At 38.4% G+C, this 23,708-nt stretch overlaps 2 protein-coding genes across 3 annotated transcripts in view; one reads left to right on the forward strand and one right to left on the reverse strand.

Annotated features, from left to right (window-relative positions):
• The window catches only part of MTREX (Mtr4 exosome RNA helicase), a 46,882-nt gene extending 29,810 nt beyond the window's left edge, over positions 1 to 17,072 (forward strand). Inside the window, exons 16-27 of the mRNA XM_080574593.1 lie at positions 755 to 905; positions 3,031 to 3,203; positions 3,515 to 3,583; positions 6,971 to 7,099; positions 8,499 to 8,609; positions 8,929 to 9,117; positions 10,230 to 10,393; positions 11,673 to 11,778; positions 13,046 to 13,102; positions 13,507 to 13,669; positions 16,401 to 16,505; positions 16,845 to 17,072. Of these exons, the coding sequence (XP_080430719.1) occupies positions 755 to 905; positions 3,031 to 3,203; positions 3,515 to 3,583; positions 6,971 to 7,099; positions 8,499 to 8,609; positions 8,929 to 9,117; positions 10,230 to 10,393; positions 11,673 to 11,778; positions 13,046 to 13,102; positions 13,507 to 13,669; positions 16,401 to 16,505; positions 16,845 to 16,897 (1,470 nt within the window). The 3' untranslated portion in view covers positions 16,898 to 17,072. The remainder of the gene's footprint in view (positions 1 to 754; positions 906 to 3,030; positions 3,204 to 3,514; positions 3,584 to 6,970; positions 7,100 to 8,498; positions 8,610 to 8,928; positions 9,118 to 10,229; positions 10,394 to 11,672; positions 11,779 to 13,045; positions 13,103 to 13,506; positions 13,670 to 16,400; positions 16,506 to 16,844) is intronic.
• Positions 16,947 to 23,708, reverse strand: part of PLPP1 (phospholipid phosphatase 1) — a 61,149-nt gene continuing 54,387 nt past the window's right edge. For both annotated transcript variants that reach the window (XM_080574620.1, XM_080574619.1), the window contains exons 5-6: positions 18,855 to 19,031; positions 16,947 to 17,403 (exon numbers count right to left, since the gene is read on the reverse strand). In XM_080574620.1, the coding sequence (XP_080430746.1) occupies positions 17,278 to 17,403; positions 18,855 to 19,031 (303 nt within the window). In that variant the 3' untranslated portion in view covers positions 16,947 to 17,277. The remainder of the gene's footprint in view (positions 17,404 to 18,854; positions 19,032 to 23,708) is intronic.

Below are 23,708 nucleotides of genomic sequence, written 5' to 3' on the forward strand. Positions count from 1 at the left end.
GGGATACCTGCGCAGAATAACTCCTCAGCATCTTTTAATGTTAGGTTGTTCAAAACACCTGTAAACAGGAGCTTATTTTAAATAAAGTCAAACTTCACAGAATCCTTGAACAGCACAGAATCCTTGAACAGTTGAGGCTGGATGGGACCTCTGGAGGTCACCTGGTCCTGAAGGAGGGCCACCTACAGGAGGTTGTCCAGGACAATGTCCAGACAGCTTTTGTGTATCTTCACAAGCAGAGTGCAGAGTCTCTGCGGAGCAACCTGTAAACTAATTTTAAAATGATACATTGGTTAAGTTAAAGAAGCTGCAGGCTACCTATTCTTGAACAAACTTTCCAAGATACCAGTAAGTCTTATCCCTAGAGAGAAAAAAAGGTGTGGAAATAAATAAGTTTTTTCCAGTCTGTTGAAATAATGGATTACTTTAAATAGATAATAACTATTATTTTAAAATTAAAACAATGGAACAAAATAATGGATTATGAGAAATGTAAAATGTTTCGTCTGAACTTTTCATGTATACCATTGTAGTATAAATATAGATATGATGAGACATAAATGCTGTTACATGTAGGGCGTAACAAAGTGGCTTAGGATTTTATGAGAGAAGTAATCTAAATTCAAGACAAGTTATGCTACCCATCAAAGCAGTTCCATGTATAAAACACTACATCATAATTTATTTGATATGCTCTTGTATGCTGAAATTACTTTTTTTTTTTTACTGAACAATGTTCTTGGATCTTTTTCAGGGTTCAGCTGATCCTCTAAACAGTGCATTCCACCTCACATACAACATGGTATTGAATTTGCTTCGAGTAGAGGAAATTAACCCTGAATATATGTTAGAAAAATCATTCTATCAGTTCCAACATTACAGAGCTATTCCGGGAGTAGTAGAAAGTAAGTATTGCTGCATGTTACACTCACTTACCAGAGTAAGTATAAAAGATACTGTGACTGTGAAGTAATCAATGCTTCATTATGCTTGTAAGGGGTGTGTACCTGGGTAGTTCTTGTTTTGCCTGTGAATTGTTGCCAATGCATTGTTTGCTATTTTATTACAATTTCAGGAAGAGTAATTTCCTCTGCTTAGGATCTATGTTCATCTGCACTGTCAGTCTATGACAAGAGATTTCCCCTGAGAGTTGGACAAGAATGGCTATCCCACTGCTAATCTGTAGGACAGGAAGAGGGACAATACTTTTAAAATTCTTGCAGCTTGCATGAGGTGCAGAGAAGAAAAGTCTTACTGTTTAGTGATATATAGGACTCAGCTAAAAGAAGTGTAATTCTGTTGTCTAATAACAATCACACAAAAAACCTAAGGCATCAAGAGTAGTAGAAGGAAAAAAAAAAGTTCAGTTGAAATACAAAGCAAAATTCAGAGAGAACTGAGACACTGTTTGCATTCAAAAATTTGAGCCATGATCTTTAAATAGTGTGTTTTCATGAGCCAAAGTCAGTTTCCAAAGAACTCAGCCAATGTTTGAGAATGAGGCCTCTCTGAAAATTTAACCCAGAAGAATCTTAAGAATATAAGAGGTAGCTACTTCCTTTGCCACCAATAAACAAGCAGTTCATCTGTTCGATTGTTAACTGAATGTCAGGAGACAGTGTGCACACGTGTGTACATGTATGTGTAGGGTTGGTAGATACGCAGAGCTGCATTTTTGTCTTGATTCTCTTTGCAGGGTTTCTGTTAGCTTGCAGGTGTGCTATTTAAGACAGTAGTAGTCAAATATACTATGTATTTCCTGAGGACCTGCCTGTTCCAACTGGCATGCCTAGATCTTCATTCTTTTTCTGGCATTCCAGCACTAAAATTTAAATAAAGAAACTAAAAAATAACTTTTTCAAAAATATTTTCTTGGATTTTTTTAGTTTAGGCACCGTATTGGGCATTAGAATTTTGTAGTCATTTCAGCTTCAATCTAAAATACAAAGTAGAGAAGTGGTTGTTTGGGTCAATGTGCAAATTATGCCACGAGTATGAATTGCTAGCTTTTTCCTTAAAAAGCTGGCAGCTAAAAATAGGGAACACTTTCCTGAGCTGTCTCTCAAGCCCTAGTGCAGTGGGATTTCTGAGTCACCCATATGCATTCAAATAGCATGCAAGAGGGTGAGTTTGGTAGAGAGGACAGAGATCTTAATAATGTGGCCTTTGTTTATGTTGACCGGTGGTGTGACCAGTGTGAGAGAAGGAAGCATGTTGCTTATAACAAGAGCTGATTTGCCTCAATAAGGTGTGAAAGCACCGTATTTGAAGAAGAAAATTTCAAAGTTTCAGACCAGTGAAATCAGAGCCTAAAACAGGTTACAAACAACACTGATTCTCTTGAGGGAAGTTGTCAGAAGATGTCTTTCCTATGAAAAAAATGTTGTGCAGAAAGTTGAAGATTGCTTGCACACTGTGAATACCCTCTCACAGATCTTTGCGAGTCTTTACGGGACTTCTTTGAAACCCTACAACAGTGATTCCTGAGCAATGGGGGGCCCAACTTAAAGGCGAGGGTCAGGCTGGGTGTTACGGAAAGGTTCTTCACCCTTAGGGTGGTCGGGCACTGGGACAGGCTCCCCAGGGCAGTGGTCACAGGACTGGGCCTACCAGAGTTCAAGAAGCGCTTGGACAATGCTCTCAGACACGTGGTCTGAATTTTATTTTTTTATTTTTCCTGGGTGGTCCTTTGGGAACCCAGGAGTTGAACTTGATGATTCTTGTGGGTCCCTTCCAACTTGGATATTTTACAATTCTATTACTTCTGTGTTATTTCAAGCTTTTTAATAAATGGAATGTTTATTTTTGGTGTTTTTTGTTTCTAACTTTTAATATATAATGCTTAATTTACTATAATATTTAACAGACACGTACATAGATTTCTAGATTTCCAGAAAATGCATTATTGTACACAGAAAACACGCGTTGAAAGCGGTCACAAAGTATTGGTTATGTAAATCTGAAAGAGAAACCTTGACTTTTAAATCTGCAAAGTTATTCGCGTCCGTGAGATTTTACTTTCTATTATAGAGGTGAATAAACTGGAAGAACAGTACAACAAAATAGCAATTCCCAATGAAGAAAATGTGGTCATATACTACAAAATCCGACAGCAACTTGCAAAACTGGGTAGAGAGATAGAAGAATACATTCACAAACCAAAGTATTGCTTGCCCTTTCTGCAGCCAGGAAGACTAGTAAAGGTAAATTGATTTTTCTTTTCTGGGGGTTTTGTTTTCTTTTTGTTCCCAGTTTCTGTCTTCTGTGACATTTGCCGGCTTCATTTGTCTTTGCCAGTTTACCATCTTAAGCAGTTACATGCGTCCCACTGAGCAACAATTTTTACTTTTGTCACATCTTTATTAAACATTCAACAGTGAAAGAAAAATAAGTAGTGTTTTCAAGGTGAATAGTAGCCCATGACTGCTATTGTAAATAACAGAAATACAAAAAGATGTGCTTGTTGAGATGTAATTGTGTGTCAGTTATATATAACAACTTCTAATACTTCCAGGTGAAGAATGAAGATGATGACTTTGGATGGGGAGTGGTTGTTAACTTCTCTAAGAAATCAAATGTTAAGGTAAAATATGCATTCACTCTGTTAGAAAAATATGTACCTTACCAGTTTTGTCTTATTTTCAGAAAGTTAAATTTCCTGTTTTCTTCGTGGTTTTCCAAGACAAAAAATTTGCCCTTTCACCCCAAATTTAGGAAAAAAAAAAAAACAGGCCTCCCCAGTGTCAAATGAAACATTATGGAAGGTAGGACAAACCCTAAGTCCTGCGTTTATTTTTTAATTTTGGTGTATTTATGGAGGAGATGCTTGCTTGCATCTGGGATAATTAGTTCAAAATTGCACTTGACACTACAAGGTTTCAAAATAGTTTGTTTCTGAGACATCCCCAGCAGTGCTGTCCTGTGATGTGCTATGTTATTTAATCTCAGAAAATCTATAGAAGCTGTGAAGGTTGAGAGCATGGGGAGATTGACATTTGGCCCTATGTTAAACTGAGGAATTGTATCTTGAGTCCTAAGAGAGTACCTGAGACAGGAAATTGCCCTGACTTGTTGCTGTGGAGTTGGGGATTGGCAAGTTAAAATTCAAAGAAAGCAAAATAATAGAAATGGATCTGGGGAAATGTGGAAGAAACTACAGAATGCAGTGATGCAATTTAAGCCAGATATGTTTTTCGTTCCCCAAATCCATTCTTGTAGTCGGTCTCTCCATAACCCCAGAGATCATGTTTCAGTCCCCATTTCAAAATTGTTTTAATAAGCTACTCTACTGGCTAAACTAAAAACTAAGTTTAAATTATATTTTTCTGTGGTAGCATTTCTGCTGTAATTTTGGCAGTAGAGCTTTGGCATTAATTACTAGAGCTAAATGAGAGATAATCTTTGTCAGGTTCTAGTGGCGCCTGTATTTTGTGGCACCTTTTGGTGCTTCTCTAATATATGTTCATCAAAGAGGAAATGAGAAAAATGTGTGCATACAGAACTTATTAAAAGAGATACTCTTTTGTATTTCCATCTTCCTTTTGAAAGGCAGATTTCTCTCTTCCTTAGGTTGGAAATCTAGATTGTTACTGCTGATGCTTAAATGTTTCTTCTAGACTGTTTTTTTCATAGAACCACATGAGAAGTAGAACAGATTTCTCCCTCACCCCAACCTTTTTTATAAAATTGCCAACTTCAGTGTCACTGAAGGCATTTCTACCTGTCATATGTTATCCACATACATATTTTGCCTTCCCTATCTAGCCTGTCTCACTGTGGTATAAGGGCTTTAGATTTGAACATTAGCTTTGAAATTACAGTATGTTCTGAAGGTGATGGCTCTGGCTCCAGCAGTACTTTTTTAGTTAAGCCACACTACACTAGCAGCTGGATTGAATTTTTCCTTCTGAGTTCTGTGGAAAGAATGACAATAGGTGCTGAAAATCATAGAACTGACTTAAAACTGTGTAACTTTAAATTTGGTATGGAAAAATGGTTTCTATGCGCAGAGGCAAAACAATGGCTGCTTAAAAAAGCTGTTATTTCCTTATTTTAATATGTCTATTCATTCATACGTCCTGGAACATAGATGCATTTCCCCGTTACTGTTTAATGTAGTAGTTCAGTTTACTTAATGAGTATTGGAAATACGTCACTATTATGCTGTATCATTAAACTTTCATCCGCTTTTAAGCTGTGACAGTTCTTTGGATTTGCTTTCACAGATGATGTTGAATTCAGTCTGTATGGCTACTCTTCTTCAGTTGTCTATTTTTCTAATGTAGTCTTTTTTCCTAGTTAGGAATACATTTTAATTAAGGGTTACAGTGTATCATTTCACTGATTAATTCTTCATTGCAAGGTGAAAGCAAAAGCACAAGTCGTTGTCAGTTACGTTCATGTTTAATTGTATTTACATGTTTTCCTAGCGTAATGTCAAGATGCAGTATTCCACGAAATCGCAAATGGCACATTATTCCGAATTGCTGTGTGTAGAAAAAAAAAAAGTTCTAGACTAAATTGTCCGATCAGCATAACTAAATCTTTTGCTGTAGATAAAGTTACAGAGAGCAGTAGTGACAGTAAACGTCAGTGACACTTAAACTCCTCGTTTATTAGTAGGTTTGTGGTACAGTTACTGACAATAATTTTCTATACATGTCCAGTTTGAGTATTTTCTGTAGCACATATGTGCTTGTGTTGGTTCAGTCTCGTCGTTCAAGTCAGCATTGTGCTTTCCATGGCGTCGGCTGGATGCTGATCCTATCTGCGTGGATATTGCTTTCAAGTACCAATTCAGGGAACAACAGTGGACTCTGCGTCTTGTACATGGCTGCAGTCAGTGCTTTCTGCAAATGTAGGGCACAGTTCAGAGGAACAGTTTCTTCCTCAGCAAGTAAATGTGTTTTTTGAAGAAATGACCTAGCTTGTAGAACAGGATAACCCCATTTTTCTGTTTAATTTACTATGACAGTTTCTTGCAGCACTTCTGAAAATCTCTTATAAATGTTGGGTGGCTCCATCCTGTTTTGCGTGCAGTGAAAGCAAAATCATGTGTTGTAGATTTAGAAAGAAAAATAGTCCACAGGAAAACCAAACTTGGTGAACACAGGATTTTATGAAGATTTTTCACCTCTTCCCCCCAACCCGTATTTGGAAGGGGAGAAGCTTTTGTGCAATTGTTTAAAAGATGATGACTGTCTTCAGTTCCATGTGTGTAATTCGGTTCTACTGGAAGTCATAAAAGTATTTTCTAATTGTAGGAGTGTATTGGAACTACTTTTGATATTCCATATCAATTTAGTCACATAAATAACATGCATTTTTTTTCTTTAAAGCAGTATATAGTAAAGGCTACAGCTTTATGAACAATACTCTTTAGCCACCATATCTGCGTGTTTATATTCTTTAAATAGATGTCGTCGGGTGGTACGTGTGCAGTTTGGGGTGTATGAAGACATGGCAAGATGCAGCTTCCTGGCTCCTGCAGATAAAATCTGCTATGTTTGAAAGATTTTTAAGTGATCCTTGTGGTGGGAAAAAAACTTGAATTTGTAAATCTGTAGATGAAACAGACCTCCTCCCCTAAAAAACAGCCAAGTTCAGTACTGAGAGCATGATGCAAATGCTTTGTGTTACAGTTACAGATAATGTTGGCTTACTAAGAAAGAGCTACATCTAGAAAAAAAGGCAGAAGCACCAGAAGAAGCAGATACAGTTTAGGTTACATTGCGATGGAGGGACAGGAGAGAAGTAATTTTTTTCAAGTATATTTCTCTATGTGAGGGATCTGTTAATCCATACATAATCGATACATATTCAGTAGTTTTTATAATATACTGCATCCTTGAACTGATGCTCTGCAAAGACCAGTACCTCACGTCATACCTTTAATAATGAATAAAACCATGCTTTTTCCTTCTGTTCTCAGTGATATCTTAAAATAACTGTTCTTCTTTGTCCTCAACAGCCTAACTCTGGAGAATTGGACCCATTATATGTAGTTGAAGTGCTACTGCACTGCAGCAAGGAGAGTTTGAAAAATTCTGCTACTGAGGCTGCAAAGCCAGCCAAACCCGATGAGAAAGGAGAGATGCAGGTTTGCTATTAATAGTTATTCTCCATAGCTTATTATAAATGCTCTAAAAGATTTTATTTCCAAAGTATTTGCAAACTGTGGTAAAAGAAGGATAGATACATCAAGAGAAAGGAGCTGTACACCTAACTGCTTTCTTAAATGCTTGCTGATTTCACTGAAGAGGAAACAGTTATTCATATTGAAGAAATTACTTCGGTCACATTTGTTACCATATCAGAAGGGCTTTGAAAATTAGCTTCTGTCACATTAGGTATTTGAAATTGGAAGATGAAAGATGATAACTGCTACGTGAATATAGATATTAAAATGACCTATGCATTTTATCTGCAGATAGTAAGTGTTTATAAGCTGTTTTCTGTCAGATAATCATGCAGGATTTTATAGGCAGTGTGCCTTTTTTCTATTAAATTTGAGAATTTAGTTGGAATTTCGATAATCCTTAAGGAGGCAATTTCAGCAGTGATGTTTGACAGACACTTTCTTAAGATTCCCTTCCATCTCTTGGAACAGAAGAATATTTTCTGATATGTTTTTTTCTCTTTTTTTTCCCCTGTTCAGGACCGTTAGTTTTGTGAGTCCATCTCAGTCAAAAATAAAATTGAAATTCTTAGTGAAAAAAATTGTATTATTTAATGTTTTCAATTTGAAACCTTATATCAAGACAAACCATTATCATTTTCAAATCAGATACAATTATTCAATAGTTAGACTTTGTGGAAGAAGCATCTGAGTAAATCTGTTTTAAGCTTGAAATATAGTGCTGATCATTTATGGCTTCCTCGTGGTTTTGATGCTAATTAATATATATATTTGATTATTGTTAATCAACCGCAATTGTTAATATTCCTACTTATGTTTATGACAATAATTTGTCTGTTTTGGATCATAAGAGTGATCTGTTCGAGTAGAAAAGAGGCAAGAAAAGAACTGCCAAAAGTGATTGGAAATCATCATCTTGTAAAAGCTAAATACACCCATGGAGTATATTCCATATTCATGCAGGATAGTTCAGTGCTTTATTGTGTGTATTTCAGTGGAATACAGTTAAGGAGTAAGTTCAAATCCATTCTTAGTTGATATACATATTGAGTGAGAGTACATTTTCACTAGATACACCTATTTCTTGTTGCATTGGACTACAAGCAATAGAAAAAATTAAATGTTTTTTTCCACTTAGAGCCTTTCTCCAGACTTAACTGAACGAATACTGAATTTTCCCATTTGGCCAAACTGACTTTTATTCTGTATTAACTTTACCTCATTACTCATATTTTTCTGCTTCCCCATGCTCCTTTATCCACTGCTGTGTCCTTGTTTACTCAGTTTCCCTTTTCCTTTGTGAAGTTTTACAATGGAACAATAATCATTTACTGATCGTATACTGCATTCTTTTTGACAGGTTGTTCCAGTTTTGGTACATCTTCTCTCAGCTATCAGCAGTGTTCGACTTTACATACCAAAAGACTTGAGGCCTATTGACAACAGGCAAAGTGTGTTAAAATCTATACAAGTAAGTTCCATTGGGCTGTTAAAGCTGTCTGATTTGATTAGTGTGTTACACTTGAATACGTGACAACTAGTTCTAAACAAATTTATCTAAAGTTTGAATCATTAAAGGTCTTAGAAGGGGTTGGAAACCATGGATGTATGTCAGCTGTTTCTCCTTGTAAACAGTCATTTTAAATTGATTTTGAAAACTGCTGGAATATCACGTACCAAACTCTCACCTCTGCCTTTCATGTCCATATAATTGTGCCAGTTGATTTTTAAAAGTGTATTTTATTTTAGCATTACAGTCTTACTAAAAATAAACTTTTTTCCTCTTTTAGGAAGTACAGAAGAGATTTCCCGATGGAGTACCATTACTAGACCCTATCGATGACATGGGCATCAAAGATCAAGGACTGAAAAAAGTCATCCAGAAAGTAGAGGCATTTGAGCATAGGATGTATTCACATCCTCTTCACAATGATCCCAATTTGGAAACTGTATACAAACTTTGTGAAAGAAAAGCACAGGTATAAATACAAAACAAGAAGCTATAGTTATAGCTGTATCTTGCTGAAGAGAGAGGCAGTAGTAGTTCACTTTCTTGCTTTTATTATTTTTTTTGCAAAGCACAATTTTATTCCTTTTTAAATCAAGTAAAAATTATTGAATCTTACTAACAAACTGTCCAAATCTGTGATAGCACTTTGTTGATAAAGTTGGGAAGTTTACCTGAAAAGAAGGCTCTTCAGAAGAAGTCATCAGGGACTAGAAAGTTACAGAGGTGCCACTAGAGTCCTTTTCACTCAGTAGGCGTGGCACAACATGGTGTAGGTAAAATGCTCACAGAGAATTGAAACTGATCATTTTTAATATGCTTGCGCAGAGCTTTGCTGAGGTGATGGGGCTTACTAGCCTGGGGAGAGTACTATACAAACAAACCACTGTGCTGCTCCTTCCTCACTCCCAGCCTGGAAGAATACTTTTATAGAGTTGTACCCTACTGGAGTGAAACCAGTTACACACTAAAACAGCTCCTTTTTTCTGTGCTACTCCAGAAGGCAAGTTCTCTGGGAGTCTCTCTACAGAAGCAAGCTTAGTTATGTTACGGGCAGCACAAAGTTGCTTGTGGCAAGACCTGATGGACCAAGCAGTCTTCCGTGAGGGTATCTGGGCTGTACACACACTGCTGTCAGGATGTTGACAATGACTTGAACTATAAGAAACTGGAGAAGCTGTAATTGCAGGAAATAATGCATTTGGTTTATATCTGATGGAGTAGTTCACGAGTAAGATGTAGTACGGGTTTCAGAAAGTCATCGAGACCAGAGATTTCTTCTGTAGTTTTTTTTCAGTTTTTTTTTTCCTTCCCCTTCTGGGTAAACAGCTTAACTTCCCAGACTTGCCAAATTTCCTATGTATGAATGGATACTGTTGTGGATTTTTTGTTGTTGTTTTGGTTTGGTTTTGAACTTCATTTTAAACCTTCTTAATAGAGTTACGAAGTCCGTATATGTCCATGTAGCTAGTATGTCCATATTCTGTAGTTCTGAGGCTTTACTGTATATTAAATAATGTCTTTAAACAGTTGAATCTGTTAATCAAGCAACACTTACATTCTCTCCTTCTGACCCACCCCTAGATTGCTATGGATATCAAAGCAGCAAAGCGAGAACTGAAAAAAGCCAGAACAGTCCTACAAATGGATGAACTCAAATGCCGCAAGCGTGTTTTGAGAAGGCTGGGGTTTGCCACGTCTTCAGATGTTATTGAGATGAAAGGACGGGTTGCTTGTGAAATCAGCAGGTAATTGGTTTCTGTGCAAAGTGCTTATTGTCATGCATACACACTTCGCTGTCCTTGCTGAAATTACTGTTCATGTTTATGTTTTAATGTAATGAGACCATTAGAAGGAAGATTCTTCTTAGACTACCAAATCTGTGTTACAAAAGGAAGGTACTGATTAAATGGCACCTAAAGGACAAAATACAATGGATATTAAAATGTGGATGTTAGAATGCCAGAAAAATGGCTATTTTCTTACAGAGTTCAAGCAATAGTATGTATTGTTTAATGTTACATGTTACGCGAGGGAATCATCTCATTTTCTGTGGTCCCACTTGCTGGAACTCTTAACAGAGTCACTCACAAATATGGGTGTAACAGTGATTGTCAGTAATTACCAAGTCACTGACAGGTTTAGAATACAGCTTAATTGGTTCCATAGGGCTGTTGGAACAAATCCATGGAAGCGATGTGTTTCGCTGTAAATGCTAATGCATTTAGCAGGTATATATATGTATTGAAACATATACTAAAGGTTCCATGGAAACTCATGAATTGGAGTCAGTACTTCAGGGTGCAACCCAGATATCGAGAGAATTGTGTATTTTCATAAGTTACAATGACTACTCTACTGCTTGCCTTTTAGATTGTCTTGAGAGGTGCTAATTATGTATCTAGCAAACGTTTCCCTGCAAAATTTGGTAGCAAATGGGTGAGGTGCATCAGGATTTTATCAAGTTCCTCACCTTCAACGACTGTTTGCTAATGAGTTATGTATTTCTTCGTTTAAAAAAGAAAACAAAAAACAAAATATATTTTTCCCCATCCCATGCATTGTCTGATAAACTCCAAAAATAAAGGTGCAGTTGTATCAACAATTCGATGCATTATCCAAGTAGTAGGTTTGGATTTTGTATCAGCATCATGCATTTCCTTTTTAGAATTTATGAAGTCTTTTATTCTACAAGGAAATTGGAACAAATTTGTTCCTCTTCTCATTGTCTTGGAAATATCCAGTTGAATCTCTTTGATCAGCAACATTACCAATTTTAGTCCTTTTCATGAACTGCCTAATTATGTCCTCTGTTCTTTTCAATTTCTTGATGTCCAATCTGATAAAAGCTGTCTAAAGCAACTATTAGTATTAACTTTTATGAGCTATTAAGAGAGATTATTTGTAGTCTAGATTCATTGACATCACTCTCAAAAAGCTAATACACCTATTTCTGGTGTTCCATTAAGTAAAATTAAATTACAATTTCTTAGGTCTTTTCTCTAAGCTTCCTTCTCTTTATTTTAGTGCTGATGAACTTCTTCTGACAGAAATGATGTTCAATGGTCTCTTCAATGACTTATCCGCAGAACAGGCAACTGCACTGCTAAGCTGTTTTGTGTTTCAAGAGAACGTGAGTTACTTCTTGAGTTCATGAATTCTAGACATTGCTGTCTACCAACAGCAGTAATTTTAAGTCAGTTCCAGAAATTGATCGCAACAATACAAGCTGTTGTGTATTTTATCATTTCCTAAGGGTTTATGACATAAACAAAAGTACTGCAACTTTAGGGCCAAAGTCTCTTTCCTTGACAGGTGACATGCTAAAGGTTGTGTAAGATAGCAGTCCTTGTAACAAATCTGTAGCTGTTTCTCCTTCATGCACTGAAGCAATATTATCAGTAGATTCTCAGCATACAACATGTGCTTGTGTGAATGCCTACACACACACATACACCCAACAACCCACCCTTGTCTTTTAACAGATTGCTAGATTCTTTTCTTGAAATTATTCAATACCTGCTCCTTCCACTCTGGCGTGAGGGTATTTCTAATTGAGATATGCCTGTGTTGTTATTTGGATAGTGCCCTTGACCTATTGATGAAAATGGCAATATTACATGGATTTGTAATGCAAAACCATGGACATTTAACATATGATGCCTTTGTTTTCCCACCTGCAAGCTACATAGAGGTTTACTAGCATCAGGAAAATTCAGTAGAAATAAACTTCCATATAGAATTTCCCTGCAGATTGCTAGCAGGATGTATCACTCAGGTTGATTTCAAAGGTGAAAAGTAGCAATGCTAACAAATAAATCTTGTTAGCGGAAGGGATGCTAAGGTAAGCCATTGTTGATAAGCAACAGAAAATTTAAGTATTAGAACAAAATACTGTGGTTCACACAGCAGTAGTACTCGAGTCTAAATAGGTAGAACATAAAAACGTTGCTGCACTTGAATAGTTGTATTTTCTTACATAACCATTCATGTTTAAGTTATTAAAATCATTTGCTTTTTATATTCTGAACAAAAAGCTTATAACACAGATGAAGTAGTAAATGGTGAGCATTTTGGCACTTCAAAGCAATTGAACAGCAAATAAAGGGAATTCTTGCAGTGTTCAGAAAGCAAGTACTTTTTTTTCTTATTATTGTTATGTGCATGAATGATTTGTTTCCTGGTTTACTTTGAGAAACAAGCGCTTGAGGGATTCAGTAGACTTAAGAGAGTTTGATAATAGGTTTGAGAAGTCACAGGAAACATTTAAGATGACGTTGGCATACATCGTAACTTTTGTTTTTGCATCTGATTTGATTTAGGACAAATACATGGGAGTGAATGATGTTCCTTAATATCTTCTTTTAGTGTGTGATGTTATTTAATATCTTCTTTTTCAGTCCAGTGAAATGCCAAAACTGACAGAGCAGTTGGCAGGACCACTTCGGCAAATGCAGGTAATCTGCCTATTAGAAATCTGCCTGAGCTCAGGGTTAATGCTAGTGTGTTTGAAGTTTATTGTATAAAAAGCACGTGATGAAGACTTGGTTTTGGACTTGGCTGGTGCTGATTGCATGTGGTTTTGCTGTGTGTAATAATAAGTTGTCTTGTTCACAATAAATCTTAATTCTAATTTAGAACATGCCTTTAAAAACTTTGTATAAGCTTGCTTACAACACTGTAGCTGTTGGTGCAGGCACATTTAAATAATAATGTGATCCGTGGTTTATTTTTCGGAATAATTTCACACTAGAAAGGAAACTGTCTTGTGTGCAGTACCTAATACTGTGCAAACATTTCTGTTGGTTAAACGCTTAATCTGTTAAAGCTTACCATAAATTTTAAATATTTTATTTTAAAGGAGTGTGCTAAGAGAATTGCCAAGGTATCAGCAGAAGCAAAACTGGAAATTGATGAAGAAAATTACTTAAATTCTTTCAGACCCAACCTCATGGACGTTGTGTATACATGGGCAAATGGAGCTAGCTTTGCTCACATTTGCAAGATGACTGATGTCTTTGAAGGTATGTTAATCAGTTCTTCTTTGGGGGGATGACAGATAAACAAAAATGTCTGAGTTCTGAATAGCCTTACAATAGATCACAGAGTTTCTTAACTCTGATATATTGAAGTGTCTGCATGGCTAAAACCATGTGGGAAAATTGTTTACTATATATTAAAATTTATAGCTGCACTGCTGATAAATTAGAACCTGCAGAAGACTTAAGGGGTATCTTAAATTTTTTTAAATTGTCCGTAAAACTCAGAAGTCCTAACCATTGCAACAAATGGTAATGGTTACCTTTGCTAGTTAGAGCAAAAATACCATGTTCCAAATGCTTGCCATTGAGAAAAAAGTACAGCTTTTACACTTCTCATTGCAGTTAAGTATTTTATTTACTTGTTAAAGTTCCTCCTGCTGTCATAACAATGACAGAAGTGAGAGGTGGCAACCAATTCTGTTTTGGATGGGTCATCACAGCAGTGCAGAGCAGGTATTTGAAAAGTCTAGAGTAACCTGTCACCTGGGCTAATTTTGTTCCTAAAACTGGAGAACTAGAAACTGTCCCTTCAGGAAGGGTACTGAGGACTTTTCATTATGTTAAAAGTAGAGTGACTTCAAGCCCAGATGCTTCCTTAAAAAACAAACCATTCAAGTGAAGGTCCCACCAGAATAAAAACCTAATTTCTTCTTTTAGCAAGTATGTCGAAAGTTGAGGGGAATGGTAGGATTGGTTCCCCAGTCTTACAGTTCTGTGTGTAATGACCGATGCTGGAAATCCTTTGTGAAGTTATTACTGTCACCGTTGCCTTGCTTCTCTCAGATGCTGTGTTACAAAGGGGAGGCCTTAACACAACCGCATTCCTGTGTTTAGAAACTCAATTCCTAGACCCAGGAACCTCCTAAACCAGGTTGCCTGTGACCAACAGGAATCCTGGCAGTCTTTTAGTTTTGCATTCAGCAAGTGCCTTGTGGAAATTAATGTCTGAGCCTTACATCTGCTGCTGATACATCTTGAGTGAGGGGAACACAAAAACAGCAGTAGCTGCCTTGTGTTTTTGTATGTCTGCTCTTGACTGTTTAGAATATGCAGTGACAGTAACATTTCCTATTTATCCTGCTTTGGTTAAGGCTAGTCAGTCAGCTTTGTCCTAGTCTTTTTGGCATGCCTTCTGTTGATGAGAACAGTGCAGGCTCCTTCAAAATTAAATCTTAAGGGTGCATTTTGAGGTTAGTTCTTGTGGCAGGCATTGATGCATGAGTCTTCCCTCCACTTTGTAATGGACTGATTTTTCTCTGCATTGTCCAGAAGGATGGAAAGCTTTTCGGACATCCCTTGTCACTTACCTAAATGCAGGGTAGTGTTACTAAATCGCAAGAGTTTGTGCAGGTTACCCAAGTTGCCATAGTGATTTAAAATATAAAAATAAAAAAAAATACAAGTCCTTATTTTGATAAATACAAATCCTTATATAAGGTATTTGTGTTCCCTGACTTATTTTCCACAGAGGTTGTTCCCCTGTGGTATAGGATTTCAGTGCTGTTTTCCTCTTTGCCGTCCAGGCAGTATGGTATCAGCAGGGATGAGCTGCTGAGTACAGGGAGCCCCAGCTTCACTGCTGTGCGCCGATTTCACTAAGGAGGCAGAAAATGGGCCAGGCAATTGGAGCTCACTGGAAGCCACCCACCACTTTTGCTTTTTTAACTTGGCTTTTCATGAGCTCCCAAACGCAATAAAAAGTGTTTTTCTGGATGCCTGTGTTCTTCATGGGTGAGAGAGTTTTGTGCTGCCGCCCAGGCTAACAGGCTGTAGCAGAACTTCCTGCACAGAAGTCTGGAGCTGATGGTGTGCCATCACAAGCCATAAAGGAAGTATTAAAAATAGATGGCATTCTGTTCTTTTATCAGTAGCGATGGTCAAGTTTTTGCTTTTGGTTGCAAATAACTGCAGCGTGAAAGCTTGTATTTCTGGTAAGTGGCCATGTCTTCAGGCTCCATCGTAAGCCCAGGAGCTCCAGAAATGTGCTTGCTGCAAGTAGGAGGCGCAGCGATAGGTTAATGAAAATGAGTTGTCATTAAATTGAAATGTGGTGGGAAGAAATGGAGATTACTGTTTTACAGCAGGAGAGAAGACTGGTTGAACTGAGCTGAGTACCCTGTTAATCAGTTCCAGACTGACTTTTGTGGAAGCAAGTGTAGGCAACAGGTATTAATGGTATAGTGGTCCACACACGTGGCAAGCACAGCTGCCTAAGGTATACAATTTACTGTCTCTACCATCAAAACAACTAGGACTAATTTAAAGAAAAACAGGAGCCTAGTTCAAGATGACTAATGTGGTAGTTCTTAAAGCAGCAGACTTGTGCAAGTAGCATGTTTGAGGGAGGTCTTGACAAATACTTGAACGAAAAATCTGCTGGGAATTACCAAACCAAAAGTCCCCTCAGCAGAGAGCGTTAGAGGCTGCAAAAGCATTAGAACAAAACAAAAACAGGACAGGACGAACAGTAACTTCAAGGAGATGTCTGATGGGAAAACGTACAAAACAACAGTGAGCTAGACTACACATGGCTTAAGCTACATGGCTCTTCTTGCACATTTGTGTAGGTGAGTTCTGAAAGTTACTCAACAGGGCTGGAGAAAGATGTATTGCTTTGTGTCAAGGGCGGGGGGGGGGCTTAAGCAGCTGAATTCTTCAGTGAGGTGTTGGTCAGGAGATGCAAAGCGGTCAGTCCCTCACTCTTTTTATACAGGTAGCATAATTCGTTGTATGAGAAGGCTGGAGGAACTGCTCCGACAGATGTGCCAGGCTGCAAAAGCTATTGGAAACACAGAGCTGGAAAACAAGTTTGCAGAGGGTAGGTATTCAAATTCCACAATGTAAGTTATTCTATAAAGCATAAGAAAGGCAAGGCTCGGGGTTGTGTTGTGTGGTTTTTTTTGACTAATTGACTTCATGTAACGAACAGTCTTTCTCTCCGTATAAGGTAACATAGACGTTAGAAAGCTTTACCTAATAAGTAGTTAAGTAGTGTTGTTTCTGTGTGCAAATGTGTGACTGAAAATGTACAATGACTGAAAGTACAATGACTTTCATTTATGGCTTAACATGTGTTGTTATAGCTGTACTTGTAACAAAAGAGAAGTAATTGTTTCAATTATAGTGCTAGATATTAATGTTTTTTCCTTTTCCACAGGTATTACAAAAATCAAGAGAGATATTGTTTTTGCTGCAAGCCTTTACCTGTAACAGAAGGAATATTCTGAGGACGATACAAAATCAATTCCCATTTCACATCTTCAGTCAAGACATTGTTTTAATTGTGTGTATTTAAACCACAATAATTTCAACAAGGCATGTACAAACAGCAGTGTATGTCGTAGAAGTGTTACCACATTTTTAATAAAAATTTACAGTTTGACTAGCTTTGTTTTTTTTTTTAAGCAAGAGCTTGAACCAACAGCAATTTAAATTTTAGATATACATAACTGTAGTAAGTGTTACTATATACAGGAAAAGTGAGCATCCAAGAGCAGCAGCAGTCCCTTAAAGGCATTTACTTATATTACATAGTTGACTGATGAAATTGTTTTCCTTTCAGAGACCAAGTCAGTTGAAGTGATCATTCTTCATGGTTGATGATTGCTGCCAAAGTGATTTCCGTTTGTTGGCGTCTCATGCAGGGTTGTATGGGAATCCTCTTTTGGTTGAAACGTACATCCTCTCACTTTGAAGAAGTCAGACACATACACAACCTAAACGAACAAATTAGTGTTAAGCTCTTCCTCTTGTAAACAATGGGTAAATGCTTTTACAGGAAAATATCTTTCATACTCTAAGATAAATTAACAAAATCTAAACAGATTAAACCAACAGAAAATCGCTAGAGGAGCTTGTGCTTTTAGCTGAGCAAGCGTTCAGTTTTTCATAAGCGTCATTTATTTGCATTTCTTTAAAAGCTGGTGGCCTTGATCTCATTCTGCAGCTTGCTGTGCCCCCAACCCCCCACATCCTTCTTCTCCAAGTCATACCAGTACAGGTGCTAGGTACAGTGCTGCATCCAGTACAATAAGAAACCTTCCCTTGTGATCCTTTCCCTTCCTACATCACCTCTTCCCCTCCCATTGCAAACCTCAGAACTGCAGAAGGCAGCTTCAGGTGACTGAAGAAGCCACACTCCGTGCTGGGGACTGATTTACCAGCATACTGCTTCAGCTGCACACTGGGTACATTTCAGCTTACACTTCAATGCTGAGTTCACTCAATTTAGTGAGCCATTCCCAGGTATCCAGCATGCTCATTTACTGGTTCTGGAGGTGAACACTTTCAGTTTTGTTTTTTTTTTTTTAATTTCCTTTATCTTTCAACTCCTCTTTGTTCACGGTAATGCCACTTCCTACTCATTCTTGCATAATCAAGCATCTTTTTAAAAACATCCTTTTAAGCCCCGATACCTTTTCTGTAATAGAAATACCCTGCACCTCTTTGGTCTGTGGCATTTCTCACTGCCTGCAACTCTTAGAATTTGGGGTTGTATCAGAACAACTTTAGTGTAATCTAAAAACATAAAAGTCATTTAACAGATAGCAAAGCCGTAGCAGGCCTGGGAAGCCATACAAACTGCATTAATTCATTCTAGCAATTCAAACAGAAAAATCAGTCTGAAAACAAGCCATTCCTTATGGGTGAGCCTCAGTTCTGGGTAATTTCACTGCGCGTTCAGTTAGTTCATGTCTCTGGACCAGAAGTCTCCTCCTTAATCTGACCCTTCCCCCAGGCTGCAGAGGCTCTGCCCTTATGCTTAGAGGTGCCTTGGCTTTTTTTTTTCCCTGCTTACCTCATATACACAGTTTTCAGTTTTCCTGTTATTATACTTGGGATTTAGAACTTGTCTAGAAACAAAAGGTGTTTTATAGAGGCCCAGGTGTTTTTGTAGTTGGCTATTTCCATCTCAGTTACTTGCAAAGCTCTTGTGCTGGCAGAGTTTTATTTTGTCTAACAGGGAAAAGAGCCTCTACTGCATCACTGGCCCAGAGTCTGCCTCACTACCTGCAGCAGTATTACTGCACCCAGTTCAAGGAGCTGTTCTCCCCACTCTTCGGCAATTTTCAAAACAATAGGAAGGTAGAACACAGCCCACTGTTCTACCATTTTGTTTATAGACGCAGCATTCAGAACACGAGCACGCACTTCAGGAGCTACTTACAATGAGTATAGCTACCAGCGCTCCCTGGATGAGTCCTGTTAAAACATCACTCCAATGATGTTTGTAATCAGAAACACGTGACAGACCCACGTAGATGGATGCAGCAATCAGACCAAATTGTAGGGTGGGACGTACAAGTCTTGCCCAGTCTCCTTTCATCCTGGCCTGAAGGTAAAGCTAAAGCAAAAAAAAAGAAAAATTGATATAAAATGCTGTAAATACAAAGCAGTTACATTAAATTGCCTTCAGTCTGTTCAGAGTTCAGTTAAACCTGTGTTCAGAGACATGGCAACATCCAGAAACGTACATCTTACAAATGTAGAGCCCCATCTTGCTCTAAGCAGGAAGCACAATAGCACCCTGAGTAACATTCACATAGTCTATGCACACAGCTGGCCAATTTTTAAGCCTTTTAAGCTTTATTCCCAGTTCCATCACCTTTAGTACTACCAAACTTCTAGCATAACATTCCAGCTGTAGTTACGTGTTACGACCAACAAGTATCATGATCTAGATCTAGGATCACATTCCTCAGCCGTCTGTGGTTTATTTCACTTAACCTATTCCCAGTCCTTTCCAGCTGCGTACTAACCATGTTACTAGTCTGGTAAACAAATGGATGTATGCAGGTTCCATTCTTTTTCTCTCCCCCTCAGATCTTATCTTATATATATGCCTGTGCTTTTGATGTGTTGTCTCAAACTCATTCCATGACACCACAAAAAAAAAAGGCAGGATCTTTACCGTGCGTCTCCTCTGTCCTATCTACGACAGAGACCTCTTATTTCAGCCATAAGAGGAACTTCTAACTGTCCACCCTGTAAACATCACTGGATTTATTCTGGAACATGATCTTGTTACCGAAAGAGGCAGCATAGTTACTGTATTTACTGGGGAGAACAATACAGTTGGAAGTTATATTTAACATCAAGTACGTCTTTCAATACCATCTAGGAACTCCAGGTCTAGTACAAAACCTTAATTGACAGTCTTGCAAAATCACAGAAGCAAACTAAGACAGACTTCAGGCACTGAGACAACATACTAAGCTCTTGGTAAATCCCTCCGCTGCCAGCCTCAAAAGCCATGGCTACCTTTTAGAAGCACCACATTTACAGTGTCAATATGGGCATAGAGCACGCACTGTAGATGCAGAGGTGCTACTTTCCAAAGTTAAACATTTGAGGAATGTTTGGTTGGTTTCTCTGAGTAACTTGCATCATGACTTTGACATGCTGACTTTTTAAGCTATAAATGGACCGTCAAAAAGATCAACACTATCCATAACTGCTTCTCTTTAATAGCAAGGTCAGAATGAAATCAGACTCTGAAGAAGCTTCGGCTAAGCCTGAACTGGAAAATATTTTCCTTTAAGTAGCAGCACTCCGCATATTTCTGGGGACCTTAATTTTACCACAAGGAAAAAGGGGAAACTGTTCAGCCTCTTTGTGAGTTATCTGTCACATAGTTCTTCTAATGAAGGGTGTTGTAATGGTCTTACATTAACACTACTTCTGGATTTACTTCAAGTAGACCAGGTGTCAGAGAGAGCAGAGGTGGGTCCACAGAACACATGCTGGTAGTCTACAAAGGGCTGGCTGATGATTTGATACTGGCTGTTCTTTCCCCTTTCCCTATTCCCACTGAATTCTGCTGAAGGCAGCTAAAAATACCTTGCTGTAATAAAGTTTTTTCCATGTAAGCATTTCTGGTAGTTGGCAGAAGCATACAGTCATATTAAGAAAAAGGGTTATGCAACTGCAGATAGGTGGGAAAACTGAGTTTACTTCTGAAGGAAGAAAATGAGGCAAGCCTCACAAAAAGTAAGCTTTGAAAAGCTGTACCAGTCCGCAACATCAAATTACTAAAGTACTTTGAATCTCCCCTAGGCAGCATGTATTCAAGGCAAGTTTCTTATTTTCCTTTTGCATTACAAATCAGCAAGCAAGAAACCTGGCTTTGACATTTACATGGAGGTTTCATTTGTATGAAGAGAGCAGTCTCTAGCCATAATTAAGACCTGGAGCTGCTTCATCACCTGTAGAAGATGTGCAGTTCGCTACAGGCTTTTATCAGTCCTAGGCACTTCTTGCAGGCTTGAACAGCACCAGCTGCAGAAGCTGTACAGAAAATCCTCAAAGCCCTTCTTGCACCCCCTGCTAGGGGGTGGATTTATATTGTTCCAGAATCCAGCCTGGGAAGGGTGAGAAATCATACCACAGCGAAGCATCAGTGTGGCCGATGGCGGCTGTGTTTAATTTCAGAAGTAACAGCTGTTCTGGTTACAATTGTGCTTTCTGATACTGCTCATTAGGTGGAGAGTCATTTCTCCTACGAGCCAGCTGCTGCAATGGCAGATTCCGAGTTATTTTTAAGCAGGTAACTTCACATTCACATTACTTTTAATAGGCTTGGGCAGTCATGCCCTCCCCAAAGATTGTTCCTCCTACCATGACTCAGTCTTAGACAACAGCAACAAACCTGGGCTGAAACAGGTCGGTAATGTTCAGCAAAACAAAGCAGTCAGTTCGCCTTTTGATTCCATCAAATGTAAAATAAAACAAGCTTGATACCAGAAGCGTGCCTAAGAGCCCTTTACATAGCATTACATGCATCATATACGTATGCCCTGGCATTAAACTGCATTCACACTTACTGCTGTTTTGGCCCTGCTGACTGATAACATGAGGCAATCACTTCGGACTTTACAGATCCCCTCCCTATACACGAAGCATGCCTCTGGTTCTTTCTTTGTTGTATGTTTTTTTGGGTGGTGGTGGTGTTGAGCCTGGTTTTGCTCCTATTTAAAGTCACAACACAGATGAATGGAATCAGAAACAAATCCCTGCCTTTCCTCCCTCCTCAGCTGAAAAGGATTAAGCCTTCCAGGTGAAACTTTTCTTCAACACAAGCAGCAGCAGGAATGTTAGGAAACTTCACCTTCAGGAAACTTCATCTGGTTAACATGATTGTAATGCCTCTCACCAGTGTTTCACTTGTGGCTGAGAAATTTTTGTGAGCCTACGAATGCAGCGCAAGCACCCAGAGCTGTTCTGGTAGCAACATGCTCCTATCAGTTCAGTAAAGTTACTGCTGCTGTCTTCCCTGCTATCCTGTTTCTGAGCATCTCTGGTCTTTCAGAAACACCATTCAGCTGTGATCTATTTCTCTTCCCTACTCCATCCTGCAGTTTCTCATGTTTTTGTTTTTCAAAGTGCACAAATAGATTTCACAGAACCACTCTTGTAATAGGATTAAATAATCACCAACATTTCTTTCACTAGCTAATGCTTACTCTATAATGAAAATATGTTCTCTACACCACACACATCCTGAACACAAGTTTCTTCTTAATCTATGGTCTAGTACTTCATTTCTAAAAATACACACAGGAATGAAGAGAAACTCACAGCCACTTTGTGGCTTCTTGCAAGAAGCCGCAGACATGAATGGAAGGGTCTCTGCAACTGGAGAATTATTTGCTACTCAACATTTCTAGCATAATTTTCAACTATTTGCTCTTCCACCGAAGTAGTATTAATACACATACGCACGCCTGCCTGCCTAATTTTAAAGTACGGTGACTATTTCCTAGACAGACTTTGGGGGTGTAATCTGCGGCTTCATGAGAGAATTTCCGAACAGCTAACACCTCACGTCCCTGCCTTAAGGGCACGAAATTCTTACATCTGCTAAAACCTACTCGTTCCACTGAGGTCATTTATAAAATATTAAAACTGAAGATCTGAAAAATTCTAGATCATCTTTCATTTAGTATCTTCTCAGCTTTTTTTCCAGAAACCTATTACGCAAGATTTCTGTATAGCAAAACATTTTGCGGTACGAAAAGTACAGAAAATCCTCCTGCAGTGCCAGTCCTCCTACAAGTACGGAAAGAGCAGAGAAAGTTTTGGGGTTCTTTCTTCCACTCCGCCCAGGACGACTTACTGCTTGTACGTATCGACTTGTTCTGTCACTGACTGAAAATTGTTTTCTTTAACAGGATTTTGAATTTCCTGGTATCAAAAGGCCTTGTTAATCACACTCCCTACAGGTGTCCTGTTCTGTCCTAAGGAATAGGAAGATCAGTTTCCCTTTGGAGATGTAACTGTTTTCTCCCTTACTTTTGTTTCATCAATCCTAATACATTCACAGCATCACGAAACTAATAGCAGACCAGAAAGGAAATGTGTTTTTCCTATAGAAACCTTCCCCCATGACATGGGAGAATCAGAGAACACTGCTGGATTTGCCTGAGTACAAGTGGTAAAGAGCTGGAAAAAAAAAAGGTGCAGAAGATCAGTTTTCCTATGAAATAAGCCCTACTTTGAGACCACAGTAGTCCAATACTAACTTTATAAGAGCAAGTAAATAGACCACTACTCACGGTCAATCTTTGTTTTCACGGTATCTACCTGAGCATTAAGAAACAGCCCCAGTTGCTGTTAATTTATTTGCTCTGTTAATGGGCACCAGATTCTCCTGCAGTTGTAATAACTCTCTGGATCCACGATTGAGTGCAGTTAGGAAGGTTTCTCCCTAAGAGCAAGTCAGCTGACCCAAGAAGCCCCAAGAGCCACGAAGAGTAATCAGAGTTGTGGAAACCCACCGTAAGGATTTTTTCCCAAACCAAGCAGCTCTGAAATAGTTATGCATAAGCCACCTCGAGTGCGTGTACACATGCATGCGGTTGGCTTTGGGATTTCTGGGGTGAGGAGAGGGGGTGAAGAGGTAGTGTGTTCTGGGTTTGTGCTGCTAATGATGAAGGGATGGAAGGAAGAGAAAGCACAGGAGGTGATAGTACTGCCCTTTAAACTTAGAAAAAAGGAACCACCAGCCTCAATAGTTACGATA

The sequence above is a fragment of the Anser brachyrhynchus genome, assembly GCF_964034855.1.
Source record: "Anser brachyrhynchus genome assembly, chromosome: Z".
NCBI lineage: Eukaryota > Metazoa > Chordata > Aves > Anseriformes > Anatidae > Anser > Anser brachyrhynchus.